Source organism: Glycine max, chromosome 5 (assembly GCF_000004515.6).
Source record: "Glycine max cultivar Williams 82 chromosome 5, Glycine_max_v4.0, whole genome shotgun sequence".
NCBI classification, from domain to species: Eukaryota; Viridiplantae; Streptophyta; class Magnoliopsida; order Fabales; family Fabaceae; genus Glycine; species Glycine max.
This window is the reverse complement of record NC_038241.2, coordinates 35,362,409-35,387,002: the sequence shown is the minus strand read 5'-3', so window position 1 is coordinate 35,387,002 and position 24,594 is coordinate 35,362,409. Positions and strand designations below refer to the sequence as shown.

The 24,594-nt window shown below is 32.7% G+C and overlaps 3 protein-coding genes across 7 annotated transcripts; 1 reads left to right on the top strand and 2 right to left on the bottom strand.

Moving 5' to 3' along the window:
* Nucleotides 1-309: 309 nt before the first annotated feature.
* HSF-11 (heat stress transcription factor 11) lies at nt 310-5,286 on the top strand. 5 transcript variants are annotated; one of them, XR_005891538.1, is made up of 5 exons: nt 310-1,251; nt 1,372-2,422; nt 2,610-2,670; nt 3,109-3,180; nt 4,416-4,657. XR_005891538.1 is itself a non-coding variant. In XM_041015542.1 (2 exons), the coding sequence occupies exons 1-2, from the start codon at nt 1,036-1,038 to the stop codon at nt 2,362-2,364; spliced, it is 1,209 nt and encodes a 402-aa protein (XP_040871476.1). In that variant the 5' UTR covers nt 310-1,035; the 3' UTR covers nt 2,365-2,519. The 5 variants fall into 5 exon arrangements, 1 of the variants encoding a protein (XP_040871476.1); XR_005891540.1 differs by lacking the exons at nt 2,610-2,670; nt 3,109-3,180 and adding an exon at nt 5,213-5,286 and having other exon boundaries at nt 4,416-4,479; XR_005891537.1 differs by lacking the exon at nt 2,610-2,670.
* Nucleotides 5,287-10,611: 5,325 nt separating this feature from the next.
* Nucleotides 10,612-12,402, bottom strand: LOC106798868 (transcription repressor OFP5). Its single transcript, XM_026128481.2, has one exon. The coding sequence runs from the start codon at nt 12,061-12,063 to the stop codon at nt 10,834-10,836; it is 1,230 nt and encodes a 409-aa protein (XP_025984266.1). The 5' UTR covers nt 12,064-12,402; the 3' UTR covers nt 10,612-10,833.
* A 7,390-nt stretch (nt 12,403-19,792) lies between these two features.
* Nucleotides 19,793-22,635, bottom strand: LOC100797462 (U-box domain-containing protein 17). The gene has a single exon (XM_003524929.5). The coding sequence runs from the start codon at nt 22,242-22,244 to the stop codon at nt 20,097-20,099; it is 2,148 nt and encodes a 715-aa protein (XP_003524977.1). The 5' UTR covers nt 22,245-22,635; the 3' UTR covers nt 19,793-20,096.
* Between the last annotated feature and the right edge of the window lie 1,959 nt (nt 22,636-24,594).

Sequence of the window (24,594 nt, the reverse complement as noted above, 5' to 3'; positions counted from 1 at the left end):
TTTGATGCACTTCATTGTTAAAATTACATTTTTACTTCAATAACATATAGTAAATCAAAGAGAATCACCAATATTAGTTATTGAACTAAAACTTTTATTTTAATTAAATAATAATATTAAAAGTATCTTTAAGTTTCTTTTTCCATTTAGTTAATGTCTCACTTATTTAATACTCAATACCTCAAAACAATGTAAAATGTTTAAGATCATTCATTCTTTTTTTTTTTTATCGTCGTTCATTCTAATTCTCATAGTATTAAATTTGCTTTTAATTTTTATATTACATCACCGATAGCATTTCTTTACTTTTATTTTCATTCCTAAATCCTATTCCTATGGTACCACCCCCCTCCTTTCCAAATCAACCATGCGTTGACCCCAATAACAAAAGTGGAAAATTGAAGAAAGGATTCCAACAATTGGAAATTTGGAATCACCCATAAACAGAAGAAAAAAACTCTTCTTTTTCCTTCTCTGCGATTTCTCAGCTTTCACTCTTCGCTTTCCTTTTTCAGGTGCAAAGCTTCAATAACGTAACTGCCATTTTTATTTTTAATTTAATTATTATTGTTGCTTTACGTGCAAGCTTCTCCTATTTCTCCCGTCCAGGGAAAGAAGAATCCTACGTTAACATTTTTGGGGGAAATTCAACCCATGATTCTGTGAGGTTTGTTTCAGCGTAAACGTTGCTTGTTTGGGTATTTGAGGTAACAGAGGAGAAAAAGCTGAAAACTTTTTCTGCCTTGTGATTTTGTTGATTTCATGGGTTTAGGGTTGCTCTCCTTAGGCAAATGGGGTTTTGAAATGATTGGCTATTATTAATTTTGCTGTAAGTGGGAATTTTTTGTTTTTGGGTTTTGTCTAGGTCAGATTTGGAAAGAAAAAAAGTTTCTTTTTTTTGTGGGATGTTCTGTGGAATGTCGTGGTGCGGATTAAGGGTTGACTTCTTTTGAAAGTTTGGAAATTGATTGGTGTTTGAGTTTTGAATTGGGGAGGTTGAGATTTTGGAGTAGTGATTGAGGTTTGGTTCGAGTGATGGATGATGCACAGGGTAGTTCAAGTTCCCTGCCCCCTTTCCTGGCAAAGACTTATGAGATGGTGGATGATCCTTCCACGGATTCGGTTGTTTCGTGGAGTATCACTAGCAAGAGTTTCATTGTATGGAATCCCCCAGAATTTGCCAGGGATTTGCTGCCTAGATTCTTTAAGCACAACAACTTCTCAAGTTTCATCAGGCAGCTGAACACATATGTAAGCAAATTTGATCTTGGTCTTGTTGATGTAAATACTACTTGTTTTGTGTTGTTGTATGTGTTGCTCCTTTCTGCTTTTAGTTTCTTAAACTTAGTGGTAGCCTCTTTACTTGAGCAGGGATTTAGAAAAGTTGACCCAGAACAATGGGAATTTGCCAATGATGATTTTGTTAGAGGGCAGCCTCATCTTATGAAGAACATCCATAGACGGAAGCCGGTTCATAGCCATTCTTTGCAGAATCTCCAAGCACAAGGCCCAATAGGGGAGGCAGAAAGGCAGAGTTTTACTGATGAAATAGAGAAGCTTAAACACGATAAAGAGCAACTCCTCGTGGAATTACAGAAATATCAGCATGAGTGGCAGGCATATGAGATACAAATGCATTCCTCAAAAGATCGGTTGGAAAAGTTGGAACAGAATCAACAAAAGATGGTTTCTTCTGTTTCTCATGTATTGCAGAAACCTGTGATTTCTGTAAATATCTTGCCTCTGACAGAAACCATGGATAGAAAGCGAAGGTTGCCGAGAAGTGGCCACTTTTATGATGAAGCTAGCGTTGAAGATGCTATGGAAACTTCCCAAATGTTACCAAGAGAAAATGCAGACAATACCACTGTCTTGACGTTAAATGTGGAGCGACTGGATCAGCTTGAATCATCCATGGCATTTTGGGAGGCTATTGTACATGATATTGGTGACACCTTCGTCCAAATTCAGTCAAACATGGATTTTGATGAATCTACAAGTTGTGCTGATAGTCCATCTATATCTTGTGCACAATTAGATGTTGAAGTTCGGCCTAAGTCACCTGGAATTGACATGAACTCTGAGCCAACTACAGCTGCTGTTCCTGAGCCTGTTGCATCAAAAGAACAACCTGCAGGAACCACTGTTGCAGCAACTGGTGTTAATGATGTATTCTGGGAGCAGTTCTTGACTGAGGATCCTGGTGCATCAGAAACACAGGAAGTGCAGTCAGAAAGAAAGGAATATGATGGCAGAAAGAATGAAGGAAAACCCAGCGACCTTAACAAATTTTGGTGGAACAAATGGAATGCAAATAATCTTCCAGAACAGATGGGGCATGTTGGTCAAGCAGAGAAAACATAGTGGCAATTGATTATTCTTCTTGCTTGTACTGTTCTACAATCACATGTAATAAATATAGGTATGCACAGTTTTCTGATTTTTCTCTACAATAGATACATATTCCATATTTTGGGTGGGATGAATGTTTCATCCTTCATTGATTCATTAGTTAAGTATGCCGCTCTTTTGTCTCTTCTAGTTCTATTATGCCTTGTACAGAACGGTCGTTTGGTTCAAGCTTTTAAATTATGGACCATATCATGCAGCTTCTGTACTGCACTACAACTGCAACCATGACTGTGATCATAACCTCAATTTAGAACCTTGGTATGGTTATCTCCAGTCTACATTTGTTCTGTTTTCCTTTGATCCCTTCCAGATGTTACTTGTACCATATGGCAGAAGCTGCCAACTGATACCCTCTGTTGCCATCCTTTGGTTGTTGGTTTGCCTCCATTTTTTGTGAATGGAAATCGTCCTGCAGTTGCAGGGTGGTTCTGTTGCTGTTGTGGACATTACCGCAACCACAATAATGCCGTCCATAATTTGAAACTAAGAACACCAATAGTATTTTAGAGAATGTCTTACTGACCTGGAATGGAATAGATTGTTGTTTTCATGAATTTATTGATAGCATTGCATTTGAAGTGGAAACTAGGATTTCCCTTTTTGGGAAATGCAATATAGTACTTCTACTTCTATTTTGTTCACTGAATAATTTTTCATAGGAATTTACATCTTGTCAATTCAACTATAATGTTGTAGTAGCCAGAAACTGCACAAAGTGTGTGAGCCTGACCAGAGGACTACAAGGTTCATGGAAAGAAATTCTAGAAGGTAATGTTAAACTAGTGTACAATCATCAAACTGATGAAGGGAAAATTACCTTGGATTGAACTGAACCTATGATGCAAAATTAACTTCTAGTATATACTTGGGTGTTGAACTCATGTCCGAAGGCTAAAAGGTAGGGAGCTGGGGAGGGTGGTGGGGGGATGTATTGTGATATTAAAAAAAAAATCCTTTCCTGTTTGACCAGAGCTGTTCATTTTTGTCAACCTATCATACTTTTAATGTCTAAAAGGGGGGGGTTCTCTGGCAGATATACTACAATCAACTATTATGTTATGTTTAAGCTGACTTCTATTATAATTAATAAAATCACTCCCAAGTCCCAACAAACAATTATGCCAGTCCAGTTAATTGTGGTCATTTTGAGCTTGATTTGGCTAACTAAGATTATGAGTTAGAAATTAGCTTTATTTAGGATTTGTTTGGTTTGAGAAAACCTTTTATTTTTTGTTTATATTTGCTGTTTTAAAAAAATTACAAAAATTATGCCTTGTCATTTTGTTTCTTGTTTTCATAGATTTGACAAAAATGGACAATTGTTTTCACCATTTCTTATACAAATCTTTGATAGTAGGAAATGAAGTGAAAACAAAGTAGTATTTTTGTAATTGTTTATAAAAATAAGAAATGCAAACTAAATATTTGATCAAACCAGCAGGATCATAAGTTGTCACTCATATATGGCATATATTCTTGAATGGTAAAAAATTTATTGAGGACAAGGTGCCTATCAGTGACAGTCTGTCAGGGTTCAGTTTGATGTTTTCAGTTGAGTGGAAAAGTTACACAAATAGTCCTTTTCAATAAATATTGATTGCGTTAGACAGATTTTGAGATGCGTCATACCATTTTGTTGAAATTCATTAAGAGCATCTTGTCAATGCAATTAGGCCACATTATATATTGCTATGCCAGTTGTTAGAAAGCAAGTTTTCTAATGATCCTAGCTTGGCAAAGCTTTTCTCAGGGGGGGGGGGGGGGACACCAAGTTTGACTTACTAATCAAGTGGAAATCCTAGCAGAAACCAGCTAAGATAAAAGTGCTTTTTGACTTCAATTTATCCATGCAATATCTGGTGAAATGATATGTTGTAACTTGTAAGCCACAGGGCTTTGATTCTCTGGTGTAATGCGGATGAACTGTTAAATACCTTTAATTTTACCACTGGCTGCTGGATTTAGTTATTCATCCTTCTTTTAATTTCAAATTTATTTTGTAGAAAGGGGAAGACAGACCATGGTACATATAAATATCAAAATTATGTTTTGCATTGGTACGTTCAGGTAAGGAGTTTAAATTAAACAATTATTAAGGGTCTGTTCAGTGGCCAAAATAGGATATAATAGTTATCTTATCTTGTTGCTACTAGTTATTTGTTGTGTCTAATTTTTTTTTTTTTTTTTATCTTGAGAGTGAGCTGAGTTAGAAAGCATTATTACTATGATATGATAGTTTTTCTTTCTCTCTATGTATTATTATAATATATGTTGAATATCATATTATATATATATATATATATATATATATATAATAACAATATACATATATAATAAATATAACATCTATACTAACATATAAAATTTGTATTCAACACATTGTCTTGTGATAATTTTGTCATGTAAATTTAATGTATATTATTAGTTAAAATATTAAAAAAAATTGTTATTCAATATTTTTGAAGAAAAATATTTGAGTAATAATTATATTTTGTTGTAATTTTAAGAAAAATAACTACGTAAATAAAAATAATTGTTTAAAAAAATTGTATATTACAATAATTTTATTTGGTTTGTGTTTTTTAATTTTGGTGTACTCTTTGTTTGATAAAATTTTATAATTTATTTGATGTTGTGTTGTCACCTCATGAATTAAATGCATACATGAGAGGTCAAACTAATTAAATGTTCTGACAAAAATTATTTAAGGGTGGTGTAAAACTATATTAGTTTGATGGTTCATTCAAATTAAATCCATAGTTTGTATTGCTGTTTAATATACTATGTAACTCTTCATTAGATTGGACTGCTTCATGTTCAACATAATTAACGAGCAAGAGGCACGTGAAATGCTACGGACTGATTTGATATGTTTTTGCCTATTACATGTTATGGAACTATCTTTTATTTGCCCTTGCAAATTAGGGGGTGGTCCTTTTTAAACTGTGAATGAACTTGTTTAGTTTTGCACTGGAGGGAGTAGAGTGTCATCTTGACGTGTGGAAGTTATAAGTTTGAGCCTCATTATCCCTAAATTCAATGTAAAAAACTTTATTTGTATGTCATGATCGAATAATAATTGAGAATGGGTAAGAGACTCGAGGGATTACACAAGGGGGGCTATATTTTTGGGAACAAACTCTGGTTGAATATGAAACGCGTGGATATAAGTTATGCCTTAAAATGAAAGATAATTTCAAATTAACTTCATCTATGAATAAGAAAGTTATAAGTAATTTAATTAGAAATCTCATGGAGATTGATTCTTCCCAATTGCAGAAACCTTACTGTTGAGGAATTTCATTGCATGTAATTTCTTTCAAAAGGAAATACATAAATGTGGTTTGGACTTGTATCAACGATCAAAGAAATTAAGGCTATATTTGGCAAAGTTAGTTAAAAAGCTTGCTAGAAGCTAATAGCTGAAAATTAACTTGTTAAATTATAATTGTTCGATAAAACTAGTTAGTAGTTGAGAAGTGTAAAATAACATAAAAATAATAAAAATCATGATTTATTTAAAAAAAGTAATAAGGAAATTGAATAAATGGGTTGAAAATAAAAATGGAAGAAAATACAAAAATTAGAAGTTAGTATTTTAAAAAATACTACTCCACATCGTGTTTCAAAAAACGTTAGAAATTACTAAAAAAATTTATTTACCGAGCAGTCAAACAAACTTTTAATTAAAAACTAATTGAAATGTCTTATGGAAGATTATGTAAGTTGGTAATTTACAAATATTTGTCTATGTTGTAAATTTTCTTTTTCTTTTGAAAACATTTAAGATTTTTTAAACATTTTCTTTGTAAATCACAATTTAAATCTCTTTAAAATTTGCATTCAATTTTTATCTACTTGCTATTAAATTTCTTTCTTTCACTTGTTACTCTGCAAGTACCTTTTAGCGGCTACAAATAGCAATAGCTAGCGGTAGCGGCCGTAAGAAAAAGCATAAAATAACCTATGACTTTGGAAGAAAATATTTTTTATTTTATTTTCAGTTATAAAATGTTATTTTGTTTTCTATTTTTAAAATTCATATAAAAACAATGAAAATAAATTTTTATTATATTTAGAGTAAATTATAACAAGACCTCCTGAGATTTCTTGAAATTACATCTTGGAGTTTTTTAAAATTGCACACACTGCTTCTTTTTTACCATTACAACAACCCATTATAGAAGTATAAGGTATAGTATTTTTCAAACAATTAGGAAAATTAATGTAATATGTAAGAGGTATCAATATAATGTTTCAAACAAATTAAATTTAGTGTAAGCGTAAAAAAAGAAGGGATATTATGTTTAATTTCAAGAAAACTTGAGGAGATGCTACTGTAATTTACTTTTATTTTTATTGTTTCTTATATAAATCTTTAAAAATAAGAGATAAAGTGATATTTTTGTACTTAAAAATAAAAATAGAAAATGAAATATATTTTGTCATACTGAAATTTCCCTTAATTTCTAAAGACTTGTCGTACAAAAATAAAATATATTTTTGTCATTTATGTCATAATGAAAATCATTCAAATGACTCAGGAGAGCTATTTGCAGGTGATTTATTTCTTTCCTTTTTGTTTTCTTAGGTTCATATATCATCAGAGGTTAAATTAAAAATTATTCATCCTGTGGGCAGTGGGCAAATGGCGGCGCAGAGAAGATTTTCTTATCATGAGAAGGAGAACAACCTTAGTTATCTTGGATAGAATTGTTAAAAACCAAGATCACTTCACCCTTGCGCTTGGATATAGTGTACGATAAATGTCTAAGATAGTTTTTTTTTTTTTTTTAAATGTTAATCATGATTTTTTTTATACAGTTTAAATATTCTTTTACATAATGTTAATCATGATTTATTTGTTCCTCACAATTTCATGTAATTATCAGTTACTCTCTTTTCCATATGTACATGGTGAACCACTAAAATGAAAGCACACTGATCTTATATGGAGACTATAGGGAATGAGTGTCGATTGTAGCATGCGATCCACTTTGTCTAGCCGGTCTACTGTGAATGACATTGCCTCTAAAATAAAATAAAACAAGTACATTTAAAACACTTCACCTGACTCTAAACCATAATTATTTTGTTTGCTACGTGAGACATTTACAAAGAAGCAACAACCAGTTCAGTTGTATTATATATTCTTTTAAATATTTTAAATAATATCATATTTGTTATATTTCACCTAAATATTTAAAGTAGTCTTAGAACAAAGGATTTTTGAAATTTTAATGAATTTAAGATATATGACGTTACATTTTAATTAGTTCAATTAAATTTTATTTATTTTCAAAATATTCCATTTTAAAAAAGCAATTCTATATTCTTATAATCTTGTGTATCAAAATTCTTGTTTAGATAAGTAATTTAATTCCCATAATGTATAAAACTTTCATTTTTCTAATCGAGATATGAAAGAAAGAGGGAGAAAGAAGTTTCGGGGACTAGGATTTATTATATTCTCATGGTACAAGTTTTGAAAAAATATATGTTTAGGTATTGTTGATTATAAAAAAAAAATATAAATATTCATATTTGTCTTCTTATTTTTATGGTAAAAAGGTATGTATCTTGTATTTTTATGAGAATGAAAATTATTTTATACACAATTATGAAGAGGGAAGAGAAAAATTGTAAGTTCAAATTTTTCCTATTAAAAACAATTAACGGCTAACATAATTTTCTTATAAAAAAACTTATACGATAACTACAAGTCTTCATTTCATTCTTTTATATTTCTTCTTCTACTTCTATTTTTTTTAATGTTTTATATACATAATATTTCTAGGAATGTAATATTTGGAAATATAATACTATACTTTGAAACTAGCTTCCCCTGACTTATAACTGCTGGTTAATGATTTGTTTGTATGCATATGTTGTGTAAAAAAGCATGTCAATTGTGTGTTGAACATATTCCCCTAGCTAGAGAAGGGAGTTTTTCTTAAAACTTTTATTTGTAAAGTCAATTAATAAAAATGTATCTATAACTGATTTAATTTAAAATAAATTGTGATTTCAACATATTAAAATTTTAGAATAAATAAACATTTACTTGCTTGCTTTAAAAACAAATTCACTTTAGGCCTATTTAGTTTATTTTTAAATGAATTGATTGATAAGAATGTAATCGTATAAGGCTAGCGTACTAAAATTTAAGTATAGACACAACTTCCTTTACTCACTTCAAAACACGATGGACAATAAAAATATAGTTTATAAGTTTGGGTATATAATGATAAATTTAAAATAGAATGGAGTAGGGTAGAAGAAAAATGCATTGCAATAAGATGAAATAAAATAAATTTACTATTTTATTATTTGAATATTTTATATTGAAATAGATGATTCCAGTATTATCGATATCTGAATTGGAGGGAAGGATGCATTTCATCTTCTTTTTTAACAATCCAAATAATTGAACTTAGTATCATTTGATTCCATCCTTTTTCCGCAGTCTAACCATAGTTCTAGATGAGTTTTATGCCTTTATCCCAAGAAAAATTTCCGTGTTTTCGGATGGCTAGTCAAGGCTATGAGTGTCCAATATTCATGAAATCGATGTTACAAGATAAAACTTTAATCCTTTATTGGTTGATTAGTTTAAAATCTATTGAATTCTACATCTAGATAGTTTTATTTATGTTCAGTTATCAATACGGACATGCATCTATAGAATGATCGATGCCAAAATAATAAATGAAAAAATTAATTTGATCATGTAAAGCCTACCTGCAGCAGCATGATTAAAGTCGAATGACCAATTTATGAGCCCCTAGCAAGTAGGTTAACTTTATTGCTTGTGCTTTTTTATAGGTATCCCAAGTAACCACCGTGTTGACTTTAAGAATTGCTTTGATCTTATATACAAACTTGGGACTTATTGTGATGTTATTAGCTAATTTGGTATTGTGTAGATGTGGCATAAATGCCTCACTTGAAAGGAATTAGGTAACGGGTCTTTACGCAATAGAAAGAATAGTCATCAAATTAATGTATTAGGATATACACTTCGGTCTCCAAATAATTTCCCCATACTGTAGATGTAGATTATAATAATAGAAATGTATAGTATTTGCATTGTAGCTAGGTTGTATAATTTATTTATCCCTAACATAGATGATCAGAAAGGGTACCTTTGTGATAAATATATCTCACAAAATCTTAAATTTTTTCACTCACTCAATGACTCCATTTGATGGCCTCACCTAATGTGCCTCCCCACATGCCTGCTGACACTTATGAAAGTTGGGGAATTTATAAGAAGCTTTATTAGTAAAACTAACATTTCTCTTAGATGACATTTTCATCAATGCTACAAGAGATGATCAACTTTATGAAGAATGAGTCAGTCACTAAGATATGTTGTTTGAAATGTCATAGAGGCTTCAGTGAAGTGTGTCGGGTGTCTTCAAAGGGAGGCATGCTAATTTATTTAAGTAGGCAGTTTTGGACTACATATCACAATGAAAGATTGTGTAGGCCTTACAATGAGTGAAACCTGCTCATCAAACTTGTTTAGTTTATAAATAAATAAATAAAAACTATATGAATCAAAAGTTCAAGTTCATTTGTTAAAGAACCCCGGATTTACCTTTTAACATATTCAACTCATTAACTAAAAAGCACAACATTTTTAATCTATTACCATATCAGAATTTAATTTTTAAGTTATAAATTTAAGCCTAACTAATCTTAAAGCCATATATTGTTAAGGATGCAGACAAATCACTGAGCATAACAGAATATTAGTATTTGTCGCATTCTTAGGGTATTTTATTTGTATTGCCAGAATAAGATGCATGCTAAAGGTATCTGATGGTGTCAAATACTGATCACAAGGATTGAAGAATAGTTTCCTTTCCTTTTCATTCATTTAACCACAGTTCTTCCACCGGCATGGGCAATGTCTTATGGGTATTATACTGATGTGAATGTCTAGGACCATGCTGATGTGCAAAGCAGCAATGCCTTATGTGTATTATAAGTTCATTCTCTATTTTTGGAAATTTTTACCATTTGGAATTTTAGATTCCTTATTTCCTCAACAAGTTTCACCTCTCATCAGTGCTTCAGACTTCTTTCCCAAGAGCCTATATTAAAAATATTGCTAAAGAATGAACATGATGCTACAAGCTTACAAGAATCCTAACTCCAACAAGATAATCATGTTTTGAGTGTAAACTACTTAGTATTATATAGGTATACATGCAGAAAGAACTCTTACTAGTAGTTAAAATTATTATAAAGTATTAAGTTTGTTGGGATCTTGATGCAACTTCTCTTGAATTTTATACAACAGATGTGAAGAGAATAAAGAAATTCAAGCAAAGCTAATAAAGCACAACTAAAACAAGATTAACTATTTACAATTTCTGCCAATGTTTTCCTACAAGCTAAACATTTATGTTGTTAATCACAACGGCAACATTGCTTGTCTGATTGAATATCCGAACTGGCTTGGCTCATACACAACCATACTTGCTTGAACACTTGGATGATGAGATCATGGTACTCATTAGAATTCAAAGTCAGATAGCACGCTAACAGATCTTCCATTTCTTCTGGCTCGCTGATCTGTTTCTCTGTGATCATCTCAATCATTGAATCTCTGAAATCTTTCCGTGGATCCAAAGAACATTTCACCACAGCAAAGCTATCTAACCCTTCTTCTGTTTCCTCCACAATTTCCTCTTCTTTCTTCATCTTCAGTTTTGCTTTCTTCTTCTCTTCCATGGCCTTTATTTTGCGGACTTCGACCTTGGAACCCATCCTTGGAGAATATACTCTAACCTTGGAGTTCTGCTTTGGTTTCCTCTTCTGATTTTCTCTGCTCACATGAAGAGATTGCCTTTGTTGGTTACCCTTTGGTTTCAATTTCAACCCCCCAGTTTGATTCAAACTATGCCACTCAGAACCCAATTGAGGACCACACACACGAGATTCTCTGAGAATTCCAAGGCCGGAACTCTTTGAATCTACAAAAAAATGCTTTCTTGGTGTGCGAATTGTTCTTGGTGACTCAAATTGCAGCACATCATTTCCTAAGAATGGACTTGATGCAAACTCAGCTTCCTCTTCTGCCTTCTCCAATTTCAAGAGCTGCTCTTGCAAAACTCTTTGTGCTTTCCTCTCATATCTCCTCCTTAAGGATTCAAGTTCCTTTACACTCTTAGATGCTTCATTCAGCAATTTTGTTTCTTCTCTCAGTCCAGTAGTGTCCTTCTGCTTCATCTTCTGAGTGCCTTCTTTTCTACTACCTTGCCTTTTAGCATTATTCAATCCAGTGGGGAAACTTGAGGATGGAATGGCATGTTCAGCATCCAAATTGTACTTTACTGGTTTCAGAATATCTTCACTTTTCCTATGCTCGTTACCACTCTCTTCACCAAATGAGAGTCTCCAGAAAGCCTCATCATCATCCCCTCCATAAAACCTGCCTCTATTTATATTAGCATAATGGGGTGAAGTATAATCAGATGGAGTTGAATTCCGCTTCAGTGTGCCAGGTTTTGGCTCTGAGTTGATTCTCATCTGCTTGAACTTGGAAAGCCATGAAAAAGGAGATACATGAGATATGAAAGAAGAAGGCCTAGAAGAAGAAGAAGAAGAAGGAGAAGGCTTTTTTCCACCCCACTTCATAATCTGCTCTTGTTGTTTTGGTGTTTGGAACTCTCTTGATTTGGTGGTGAAGGGTTTATTAGTCTTCAGAGAAGATAAAGAGCAGAAGTGAAGTGCATAGTGAGAGTTGAGAGTTCTAGCAGTTAGTGGGACGGTTAGGCTGTTAAATAGGAACGTGGGTTTCTTACTGGTTTTTTTTCTGCTATGTTTTCAAAAGAGATACCCGCCCCAATTCCTGTGACCACTTTTGCCACTTTTCATGCTTTTTGGTTTGTACACAAAAAAAGATTTGTGCCATGGGGTGGACCACTTTGTTAGGCCCACACATACTCGGTAATAGAAGCAGTTAACCAGAAATTAGGTTGCTTATAGGTTATTATGAACCGGGTAAATTGTCATTGTATGAGCTTTTATTTTTAGGACACTTAACATTATACAAGAGGTTGTCTGTAACTTTATTGTAACAATAAGAACTAGAATTATAGACCAGTAAATGTCATTTTGTACAGCAGTTACTTCCTACTTAGCTGAATGTAAATGTTGCAGTTCATTTGAATATTAACTTTGTTTTTCACAGTTAGTAAAAGGTGGAAGACTAAAGAATAAAACAGTTTCTTTTTGGATTGTGATGGACTGGGAGTGTTTCCTCTTATGATTCTGGCTAGCAAAATCCTTGTCTCATCTTTTTCTTTCCTGGCTTTATTTATTTGCAGATTTCTCAACTTTTTCTTCTCGGTCAAAGACTCATTGGACAGTACTATTGCGACACACTGGCACACATGTTAGGAGCATACACTACTACTGCTACGATTAAGCAGAATGTTTGGCGGTTGGGGTGCTCCAAATTTAGTCCTGTCTGTCTAGGCGTGTAAAATGATCCTTTCATAGGCGACCAAAATGTGATATTTTTGTCAAATTTTGCACCCCATTCAATCATAAATATTGTGTTTGGATACTTGTTCCTCAATCACCTCCTTCATATCACTTGTTCCTCTTATGTTATAATTCTGTGATTTTGATTCCCTAAATTGTAATGGTGCAAATTAGATCTTCCAACTATTACAATGATATTTTGGCTTCCTTGTTAATTTATGGTTAAATATTTAATAAATTTTTCTGGCATGGCTTTAGATAATAATGTATTGGTGATGTATTACTTAACACATGGTACAAGTTAATTACACTTTTAACCTCTTTGGTATCACACCTCATGATGCATAAATCAAAAGTGCTATTAAATCATGTCAACAAACCTATTATGCTTATGTAAAATTCCTTGTTATCATACAATGTCATGAAAATACAATCTATTTAACCAAAGACTGACCTATAGAGAAACAAGTTGCACAATTACAATATCTATAGGAGCAGAGACCTATGTAATTGAGGGTGGACAAATGCACCCTCTCATTTTGATAAAGTCATATATATATATATATATATATATATATATATATATATATATATATATATATATATATATATATATATATATATATATATATATTTTGCACCCCTAATTTTATATATTTGCACTTCCTGACCTATTTTCATATGAAGAAAAATAAATACTCTTTTATTTTAATATTTCTACCTCTTATTTTTATGTTTTGAATCCATTATTTTTTTCTCACTTTTCTTATATACTACCTCTTTCATTTTTATTTATAAGAAACAAGTTATAGTATATTTTACATTATAATTTCTTTCTTATAAATAGAAACAAAAGTAGTGTTTATTTTTGTGTTTTTTGTTGTTTATCTTATACTTTTTATTCTATTGTTTCAGCTCTCAAGTTCCTCTATTTTCTTCTCGCACGTTTCTTTCCTATGTGACTCTCGTTCTCTTTTATCTTATTTTACATTGTGCAACTAAACAACTTGATTCTGGATTAACAATTGCAATTCACTTTCTTTTCACATAGACACATCTTGATTAAGCTGTGATAACTCTCTCTCTCAGTGCTCTTTGTGAGTTACATAGCTTTTATTTATCTTTATCTTCATATCTATATATATGGTAATTTTTATTAGATTTGTTTTCTAAATAAATTGTGTTGATTGGCCCCGGATCCTAGATCCGTCATTGGATATCTAAGGATCAAAAGTGTAATTAAATGTTCTTTTTTTTTTTACATTAAATGCTAAAAAAAATTATTTGGATAAAAGATATTAGAAAACTGGTTTTGAGATACGATAACCAAAATTAATTGTGTGTAATTAGTAATTACCAAAATGACTTAACTCTAACTAAGAGATTGCATGAAACAAATAACATTACGTACGGAAATTTTTCTCACAAAAATTGATGAATCTAAAAATTTGCCAATCATTTGAATGCGTTAACCATACATGAGAGGGAAAATAAAAGGCAATTTGCAGACTCTGCAGTACTTTATAAATTCATCCGTGAGCATTCTTATGAAAATTCCGTACTAAAAAGCAATTTTCATTTTAACTTTTAGTTTGATTTATATAACGTTGATCATAAACATTGGGTAAGACTTCTTGCTATTTATCTTTCTGCAATAATATTTTGAGTGAACTTCTGCTAGTAATTGAGTGTCTTCGTATTTTATCACTCTTTGTATTAAAAAAAGAAGTCATAATGTAACTAAGTGTTATTGATTGAGTTGCACAAAAATATGCCTTGTAGCGACAATTTTTTTTTTTACTTATATTTAAATTTACAGTTTTTATCTTTATATACTTCTAATTTTTTAATAAAAAATAGAGTGTTGATCATATTGTTCTACTCAGAACACGCATATCAAAAGTAGATAAACAGTGACAATTCAAAGGGCGTGGGCTCCCTCTTCAACAATTATCAAGGATAATATTGATCCTCTGTGAGCTTCTGTGCCAACATTACATATGAAGTATTTTAGAAGAAAAATTGATGTGATTATGCAAAAGAAACTTGACACAATATCTACCATTTTAGTAAATGGTCCCTTGTCATAGCAGTTATTATATCATGAGATTCTGATTGTCTCCTCCAAATTATGATGTATGAGCTATTAAGGTCCAACACAAGAAATAAGGTTCTTAGGGTCAACAGGGGAACCTTCATTTCCAAGCAAGGTATAAGACCAAAAAAGCCATAGGGTAGATAAATATTCGGTTTAGTTATGAAATTCTAAATTGGTTGTGTTGTATTTTGTCAACAAAAGAGGTCATCAAATTGATTCTTCGGTTGCCGATTTTGATAGATGGCCCAAACCACGAACTACGTACATAAAAGAATTTTGGACACAATCTTTTTTCAAGTTATTTCGTTTTCACGCTAACACAATAAATCCTTCAACTCGACAATAAATTCCATTCTTCTTTTTCATTCTGACGTGATCTAGGCATTTTTTTATTAACTTGAATTGAAAAAGAATCTTTTCATCATTTCCATATTATTGCATGAAATGCCATGTATGCATTTGATACTGCAAGAGAAAAAGGGGTATTATTACAATATTATAAAAGAAGAAAATTGCAACTCTTTTTTCCTTGTTTAACTGAATTTCTTAATAATTATGTTTCAACTAAATCATTTGAATAGGAAGACTTACAATAAGTCCAATTCCCTCTACCGGTTTTGTTGCTTAAGAAGGGAAGCCTCTCTTTGCACCCCTTCCCAACTATATGATTAAACATAGCAAAGGGTCTATTTTTTATAGGTAAATATTAATTATCAATTATTAATTTTTTATTAGTAAAAGAGATTGAATCTATACTTTTTTTTTCTTTTTTAACTATCCAATCCATATTATATCTTCTAGCAAACGAGTATATTTATTGTCACTTCCCTCTGAATATATTCCTCTTAATTTAGTAATAATTTTTTTAAACCATTGCTATTTTAAGCTATGTCTTTGCTCGTCAAGTCAACTTAAGGGATGTTTGATTTGAGGGTTTATTTTCTATTTTTATTTTTTATCTTTATTTTCAAATTTTCAAGATTTAGAAAACATGTGTAGAAAAAAAAATTCTAAGGTGCCACTGCATTTTAATTTCTTCATAAAAGACTAAAAATATTGATTTTTTGTTTCATTTTTTAGTTTGTTTTTGAAAATATTTTCATATTTTCTAAATTTTAAACAAATATATTTTCACTCTTATTTTCCATTTTCTTTAAGAATAAAAACAAAAAACACTCAAGTGTCAGCTTAATTTCACATGCGTAGTTGTGATATTAGACATTGTAGTTCGAATTGCCGAAACCCAATCAATATGCATATAGGGGTCATATAACAGTTATGCTTGCATTTGAAATTTTTATTTTCTCGAGCATCTAACTAATTGAAAACAAGATCATTAGTAATTGGACACCAATCTATGCTCAGGTTTTGTTTTGGCTGCTTCCTATATCTCCGATGTTTCTTCCTGCACCTATTTTAAGATTTTGGAACACCTAATCTCGATTGTAAAATTACATTCGAGAAAGATCTTTTTGGAGTGTAAAAATTACATTCCAGAGTAGGTGCAGGAAGCAAATGGGAGGTGTGGAAAATAATTTCCGTTGTGTTTTCCTAATGGGCTGACTTATCATGTTGGCCCATGGGTCAGATGTTATTTTTCTTTAGTTTTCCTAGGTTCGGGCTGGACACCCAATGGCCCAACTTGAGTTAGGTGGAATCACCGAAGCTTCTTGAGGTTGAGGGAGGGGATCGTTGAATCTTCTCTACTTAGGCATTGAGATTCGTCCTTGTTGTTCACTCAAAGTATTTTTTTTTCTTCTCTCAACCTTGTTAACTTGTTCAATTGATTGTTTGAAATTGTTGATTGGCTGGGAATTTTATTTCTCTCTTGTTTTTTGAATTGAACCGGACTGTTAGTGTATGTAAATTAATTACATTGTCGAAATTTCAAGGGCCGATAAATTATTATTATTTTAAAAAATGCAAAAGGGTTTAATGAATAGGAAAATTGAAAAATTAAAGATACAAAGGGATTAGTATAATTTAGCCATCAAATTAATCATAAAGGCTCAATTTTTTACCCATAAAATTAGTTTATGAAAATAGGAGTTACAATAAAATAACACGACATTTTTATCATTATTACATGAGGGAAAAAAAAACCGTTTTAATGACCTGACAAATCTTTTATTAAGCCTTGTCCTATGTTCCTCTAGTTGTGGTGCGTTTTTCAATGAATAAATAAAACCGTAACTTATATATACAGGCACCTAGTTCTAAGTCTTAACAAACTCTCTTGTCACGGTCTATTAACTAGAAACCTAACGACACAATACTCAGTCCATTAAGTCTAAGTCTTAATACGTCAAGTCAATAAGGGGCAATATCAGTGACAATTCACTGTAAAAATAAAAAATCTTACACAACAACCAAATGGAGAAAACAATGAGGACTCAAGACACTAACTTGTGCTACTTCTTGGGCTGAAAATATATGGTGGATGGATTGAGAATCATATAGTGTTATTGTCATCGTTAGCAATTCAATCGCATCATATCAAACAAGATAAGCTCGAGTACCACCATGTCTCAAAACAAAAGTGTCTCACAAAACCTCCAATTAATTATTTTTTAAAATGTGTGCACTCTGTGTGCCTCCACTATGAAGAATATTCATGTAATGGAATTGCCCCAAGCAACGAAGCATGAACTTGCGTGTAGTACTTGCAATTTTCCTTTCTCAAGAGAGGTTGATGAAAACAGCTTGGAATACTGCGGTCAAGAGTGGCTTTGATCATTGCATTAAGAATGATAGAAACAACTTATCATAACAACCATTATTTTTTGTGCTTTTTGGACCACTTTGAAACATAATTCGAGGATTGGATCCCTTCAACTGAAGAAAGAAACGTATAATTATCAAAAATCACAAAATTGTTTTTTCTTCTTCTTTTGTTGTCAAAATTAAATGTACTTAGAAGGAATTCGAAGGTGTGGGAATAGAAAGTAAAACTAAAAGAAACCAAATATTGTTAGGTCTAACCTTTTTAGAGCTTAAAACTTATTTTAAATTTAAATTAAAGATAAAAATTATAATTATTTAATTACTCCATAATTTCTTAAACTCAAAGGTTACTTTTAACATAAAGTTTCTTTAGCATATTATATTATCATTAAATCTTGAAACTTGAATAGAAGTAAAAACTCATAAAGCTATTTTCTAGAAAAGCTTTTTTTTGTTTAACTCAATTTCTTTTTTTTTTTAAGAAAAGCCTAAAATAAATCGGACTAAATATTAAATACTACACATGATGAATAATGATGTAACGGGTGAAATTTACGTGTGCAAAAAAGTGTACAAATAGGCATGTTCCGTTGATATTAGAATTTTTTTTCAATTATTCCCTCCAATGGTGAGACTATCCCCTGGCATTATATTTTGATTCCGTGAATTTCATGTTTCTCTATTCCGTGCTAAATAACATCTTGTTACTCAATTTATCTTTTAGGAGTTTAACGTTATAAATTATTATTTAAATTATTTTAAAATAATTATTTTAAAAATTAATAAATTTATCTTACATAATAAACTTAAGAGTTTAACGTAACGTTAATATATTACCCATATAAAATTATATTATATCATTATTTAATCACAAATCATCGTTTAAATTATTTTATGATACAATAAATTTATCATGAATTATTATTGAATTGATATTTTAATCCCTTGTAAAACTTTAAATCTCCAACTATTTTCTTTTTACAATGGAAGATTCAATATTTCAATTTATCTTCATATTCTTTTTACTGTCATTTATATAATAAAGAAACATTAGCATGCTATTATTGTGCTGCTATCGACCAATGACAGTAATCTAATAATCAAATCGAAACAAATCAAATTGCGTCTCCTTTGGCGACCCCTCATGTCAGTTCATACGTGCCACTATGCCAAAGAAGAATATGTTTGGCCCATCATCCTCCACCGCTCAATGGAAGCAAGCAATTACTTTAATCTCCAAAAATAGCACTCATCTTTGAATTGCCTTAGCTTTTTTCTCACTATCTTCATACGATATGCTAAAGAATATTTTAAGATACTTACCCATTATGACGACACATATTGATAGCTGTTTTTTTTTTCCTAGCACATAGGAATGGAACAAAGAAAGGAAGAGTCAAGATGAAAGAGCATCTCTTGTGTGATCCACATTCGTTCTAACACGTTAGGCAGAAAAGTTAGTGATATCATAGCGTCCCAATAATAGAATAGAACATTCAGATACTTCACGGCACAGGATTAATTAGCGGACAATGTTAACAAGGAATAATCGTGCATGCAACACGCTTGAGGCTAACTCACATTGAAATCTTAGACACAACAAACGGTATCTGAAGTGAAAACTACAAATTTGATGACTGAAAACATGATAACAAAGAGAATTTATTCTACCCTGCTTTATGCAAAAATTACACCTGACAACTAGATAAATAAAGTTATAACAAACTAAACTATCTTAACATTTAAACACTTTCCCGCGGTGTAAATCAGTTTAAATTTTATTACACCTTTTCCAGGCTCAAATAAAAAACTTTATTAACAAGAAAGTTGACATATCAATGACCTACCAATAAAAAAAACTCACCAGTAACCCTCATTGGAAAAATGCAAGTTTTTATATCCTAAATGTATAGTTACTCTAATAAAATAGAAAGAACAAAAAAATGCTGTTTACTCAAGGAACAAATCGTGCACAATAGCACACATTTTAACTCCATGTAAATTTAACAAAACAAGTTTAAATTGTATAAATTAAACATAAATGGAGCATGAATATACATATAAAAGAAGTAGCATTACTCTTAAAAATCCAATAAATTGCCAACGGGAGGAGTAAAGCACAGAAAAAATAGAACGCCTGAAATGGTCTAATAATTCCACTTTAGAACACTTTATATTCTTTCTGGCAATAACTCATTACAAATGGGTTGAAGCTAACTGCTCAACAACGCATCATTCTCTAAGTCTTAGAATACATATCTGGTATTCCTATACTTGATGACTTTAAATTTCAATGAAAGAATCAATAGAGTTACAACAAAAATCGGGAACACAACAAACATGAGAATGAGTATTACCACTATAAAACAGGAACAGAAATGGACATTGGAAGTGAAACGTCACTCACAAAGGTTGTAGTATTTCTGGTTGAAGCTGAATCGCTAGCAAATGAATAACCTACACCTAATCCACCATAATGGAGAGATGCATTTTCACATCTCTGAAACACTCTAGCTAGTGAAGCTGCCTTTCTTCTTGCCCTCTTTGTACCTGTAAAGAGCAAGGTTTGAAGCAATCCAACCAAAGCCGGCGCCCTAACCACTCTTTCAGTTGCAGCTGCACCTCCACTCCTGCACAGCTCCAACAATGCTGCAACTGCATTCTCTTTACCTCTCGGCGTTCCACAACGCATCATTCCTATCAATCCGGCTACTGCTGCTTCCTCCCTCACCACCGCCATGGCGCCAACAGGCTGCCGAACAATCAAGGCCAAGGCACCAGCTGCTTCCTCAGCAACTCCTTCATTCCCCAAAGCCACAACCATAGCTTTCACCGCCCCTGCCTCTATCATTCTCAAACAATTCTCAGTGTGAGTGGAGAGGTTAAACAATGCTGTGACAGCATCCTTCTTTCCTCTTTGAGTCCCCTCTTGCAACAACCAAGCCAGTGCTTCAACAGCCCCCACATTATCCGCAATTCTTTTCTTATAATCATGGACAGCAGAGAGGCTGAACAATGTTGCAGCAGCATTCTCCCTTGCCTCAGTTGTATGCCCGAATCGCAACACCTCAACTATTGACCCCAAACACCCTTCCTCCTCCATGATCATGCTTTTATTTCTTTCAAAAATGGATAGGTTGAGCAGTGCTGTCACAGAATTCTCCTGTGCAACAGCATTAGGTGAGGAAAGCAAGTTCCTAAGATGAGGAATTGCCCCGGCCTGCGCGATGAAGGCACGGTTTTCCTTTCCAGTTTTGGCCAACAATCTTATCTCCCTAGCAGCCACAGTCTGTGCAGCTTGTGACCCATCCGCAAGCTGCTGAATGAGAAGCGTGGTCGCCCCTCGGTTAGCTTCGAGGGAAGCTTTGGAGGGACAAGCTGATACAAACATCTCAACAGATGCATCAACCCCCTCAGGTGGATCATAGGGTACTCCATGTGCACTGCACCACTGCATAATCATATTCCTAAGAGCACGATTAGGAACAAGCCTATTATGAGAAAGCAATTGCCCCGTTTTTGGACAAGTACAATGCCCTTCCTCCATCCACCTCCATATAGACCTCCTATCATAAGTTTGACCCGTGGAAATTATCACAGGATCACACATCAAATCCAATGATATCGGACAACAAAAGTCCTTAGGAACAGTCAAAAACGTTTCAGCAATTTCCTGAGCAATCAACCTCTTCCTCCCCTTCTTTTGAATCTCAATTTCCAACTCTTCCTCAAACCCAAACAACAAAAACCTGCAATACCTTGTGATAGCCACCATCCCATTAAGCACAGGAACCGTTGGCTCAACATCACCCTCGTGGTTCACAATCTGCTCCTCCAAGGCTTCAATCTCCACCCTACAACTCTTAGCATCAAGAATCCTCAGTTTATCCACAAAGAAACACCTCAAGTCCTTAGAATCAGGAACCCTCCCACTCTCAAACTCTTCGAGAAACCAAAAGAACCTTGTCCTAAGAACATCATCTTTCTTATCTATGAACAACTTAGCCCTTTTGGATTGTCTCTGCAACAACTCAATCTGTTCCCTAACATCATCACTGAGGCCAACTTCCCCAACGGGAAAAACATCCAAAAGGGTCGAAAATTCTTGGCTCAGATCATGGAAGTGACCAGAAACACAATGGTTCTGAAGCAGCAGCCACAACTTGCTCGATTGGGCACAGTAATCAAGAAGAATCTTTGAGCGATATAGAAGCAGGTAGAACTCCTTTAAGCACAGCACCGCCGTCGGAGTAAGAGCTCCGGCGGCAGCGGAGTCTCTCAGACACTCCAACATTGACCGGAAAATCTCAACTTTTCCGATGAGGGCACGCGAGTTCCGGCGCTGGAAGGGGAACCGGTGGCCGGAGAAGCAGGACGCGACGTCGCTGGCGACGGAGATAAGAGTCTCCAGCAGCGCCACGTCGGAGAGGTCGACCGGCACCAGAAACGCCTCCAGCGACGGAGACCGGCGCCGCCGTAGCGACGAGAATATGGCCGCCGAAGCCATCGGAGATTATTCTTTTTTAAAAAAAAAAATTGTGCGACCCAGATGATGGTTTCAGGAACGGAGCAGTTCCCCGAAGGAAAGGATAGAAATTTCGAAGGCTGAGAGATATGGGTGTGGAAACGGTGGTGGCATGGTATGAAACAGTTTGGCTGTGGAGAATTTGAAGGGTTTTAAATTAGCAAGTGAAGAAAACAAGAAGAGATGAAGTTAGGATTGGATCAAGTTATGCTAATAATTTCGGCCGAATCCGCGTACGAATGAGAAAAGGTGGGAACAGAGGGACTGAATTTCCAAAGACTTTTTTGTTTTCGGGTAATAAATAATTAAATTTTTTTCCATCATTTTCTCTCTCTAGGAAATTCAATTTAATGCAACCGTCCAGAAAATGACCTTCCTTATTAGTTTGACAGATGATTATGGAGTATATTTGTATTCAGATTATTATGGCCCATTTAGTTATTTGTTTTTTTAATTGTTTAACTTTGCTGTAACTGTAAGAGGAAGGAAGTTGATGATCATAGGAACACGAGGATGAAGCCTGAAGAGTTCGATTTTTTTTATTTTTTATTTTTGGTCTGAAAAATAAGCAGGGTTTGGTTGGAAATTGAAAATTAGATTCTGCAGTGAAGTGTTCTTGATAAGACCCCTGAGCTGTGGTCAGAGTTTGTGAAATGGGGCGTGGGTATAATATGAAAGAAAAATATTTGTTTAACACCCCCATGATATACATGAGAAAAGAGAACAAAATGAGAAAAATATAAGTTTCATTAGAATTACGATATAATAGAAATATAAAAGAATATTTATATACTATTATTATAATGTGAATTGGGTATCTACCAAGGGGTTAGGTTTAATGCAAGTTGTTTGGGTTTTGACTTTCATTTGCAAAGTAAAGGAGGGTGTGATTCCTTTTTCAAAAAACAATTAATGATAAAGATTTGGTAAAAAAAGAATAATTTTGATTAAGCTAATTATTTTAAGGATAAAAAATATTTTTAGTGCATGTGTCACGTTTCTTTAAAGAAATATTTACTTTTTTTATAAATAAAAAATCATGTTACAAACTGATTTTTTTATAAAAAAAATAATAAAAGCACACACTCAAATCATTATTTAAAATTATAAGAAAACATATTTCTCTTAAAAATTAGATTAAATGTGCATTAAGTCACTATTAAAAGGAAACTTTTAACGTATCCAGTTCTAAAGAACAAAACATTGTTAAATTTATTTTTATTTTAATACTATATTAAAGAAAATGAATTTAATAAAAGATAAATTCATTAATTTCAATAACTATTAGTAACTTTAAAAAATTATGAATATATCAGAGTAATCTCTCTAACATGAACAGAAAAATAATGCCAAGAAAAATAAAAACCTTAATGGAGGAAAAGAGGTATTTAACTATTAATACACCTCCCTTGATTTTATTGTTCTTTAAAAATAGATACATCTATGTCCTACGGCAAATGACATGGATCTATCATCATCTATTGATATTGTTTAAATGGTAAAAATCTTTTACAATATTAAATTCATGTTGTCATTTCGTGTATGTTTGGTATCGTGTCTAAAACGCACATATGAAATTAAGATGCAAGGCAGAATCAAACACTCACTTCAACTTTGGTTTTGCATTTTTATCATAATTTCTTAGAACCGTAACCATACATGATTATATGAACATACACTAGATGGGCAAATTATGCGTGATTTACGTTACATTTTTTAACAAAGAACAAAGGCTAGATATGTAATTAATAAAAGGCTAGATATTTAAAGACATTATTTATATTAAAAAATTGACCGTTTCTTCTTTTATTTAAAAAGAAGAAGAAAATAGAGCATCACACTTATAAAAATATGGAGATACATGAAATAAAAAGGGATAAAAAGTACATGCATGTGAAATGTGCATTTCTAATATTAGTGGGAAATGCTGGAAGATATCTTAGACTTTTCCTCTGCTTAATTTCTTACGTAGTAATTAATTAAGTACGGCCAGTCAACAATATAATATTTGTTGCTCCTCAGAATGAATTGATGAAGAGCCACATAAAGTAACCCTTTCAAATACGCACCAATGGCGAAGGCACCTAAATTTTCAAATGGGTTTTTAAAACACATTCAAATAATAATCTCTAACCAGTAACCTGTCCTCTCCATTAATGTGTTTCTATTATTGGACCGCTAAGAATTAAGATGGAGGGAGTTGTTTAAAGCTAGATAGCAGATGCATTAATTGCCTCTTCCGTGACTGAAAAATGCACATTACTTTTGGACCAAGGCCTTTTCTTCTCTAAACAGAACAGCGGTGTGGCTGAGTTTGAGATTTCAAATGTGT

Excerpts from the sequence above, each read along its gene's own strand:
- LOC100797462 (XM_003524929.5), bottom strand. The coding sequence starts at position 22,244 with ATGGCTTCGGCGGCCATATTCTCGTCGCTACGGCGGCGCCGGTCTCCG.
- LOC106798868 (XM_026128481.2), bottom strand. The coding sequence starts at position 12,063 with ATGAAGTGGGGTGGAAAAAAGCCTTCTCCTTCTTCTTCTTCTTCTTCT.
- HSF-11 (XM_041015542.1), top strand. The coding sequence starts at position 1,036 with ATGGATGATGCACAGGGTAGTTCAAGTTCCCTGCCCCCTTTCCTGGCA. Across the intron at positions 1,252-1,371 it reads TCAGGCAGCTGAACACATAT|GGATTTAGAAAAGTTGACCC; the intron begins GTAAGCAAATTT and ends TTACTTGAGCAG.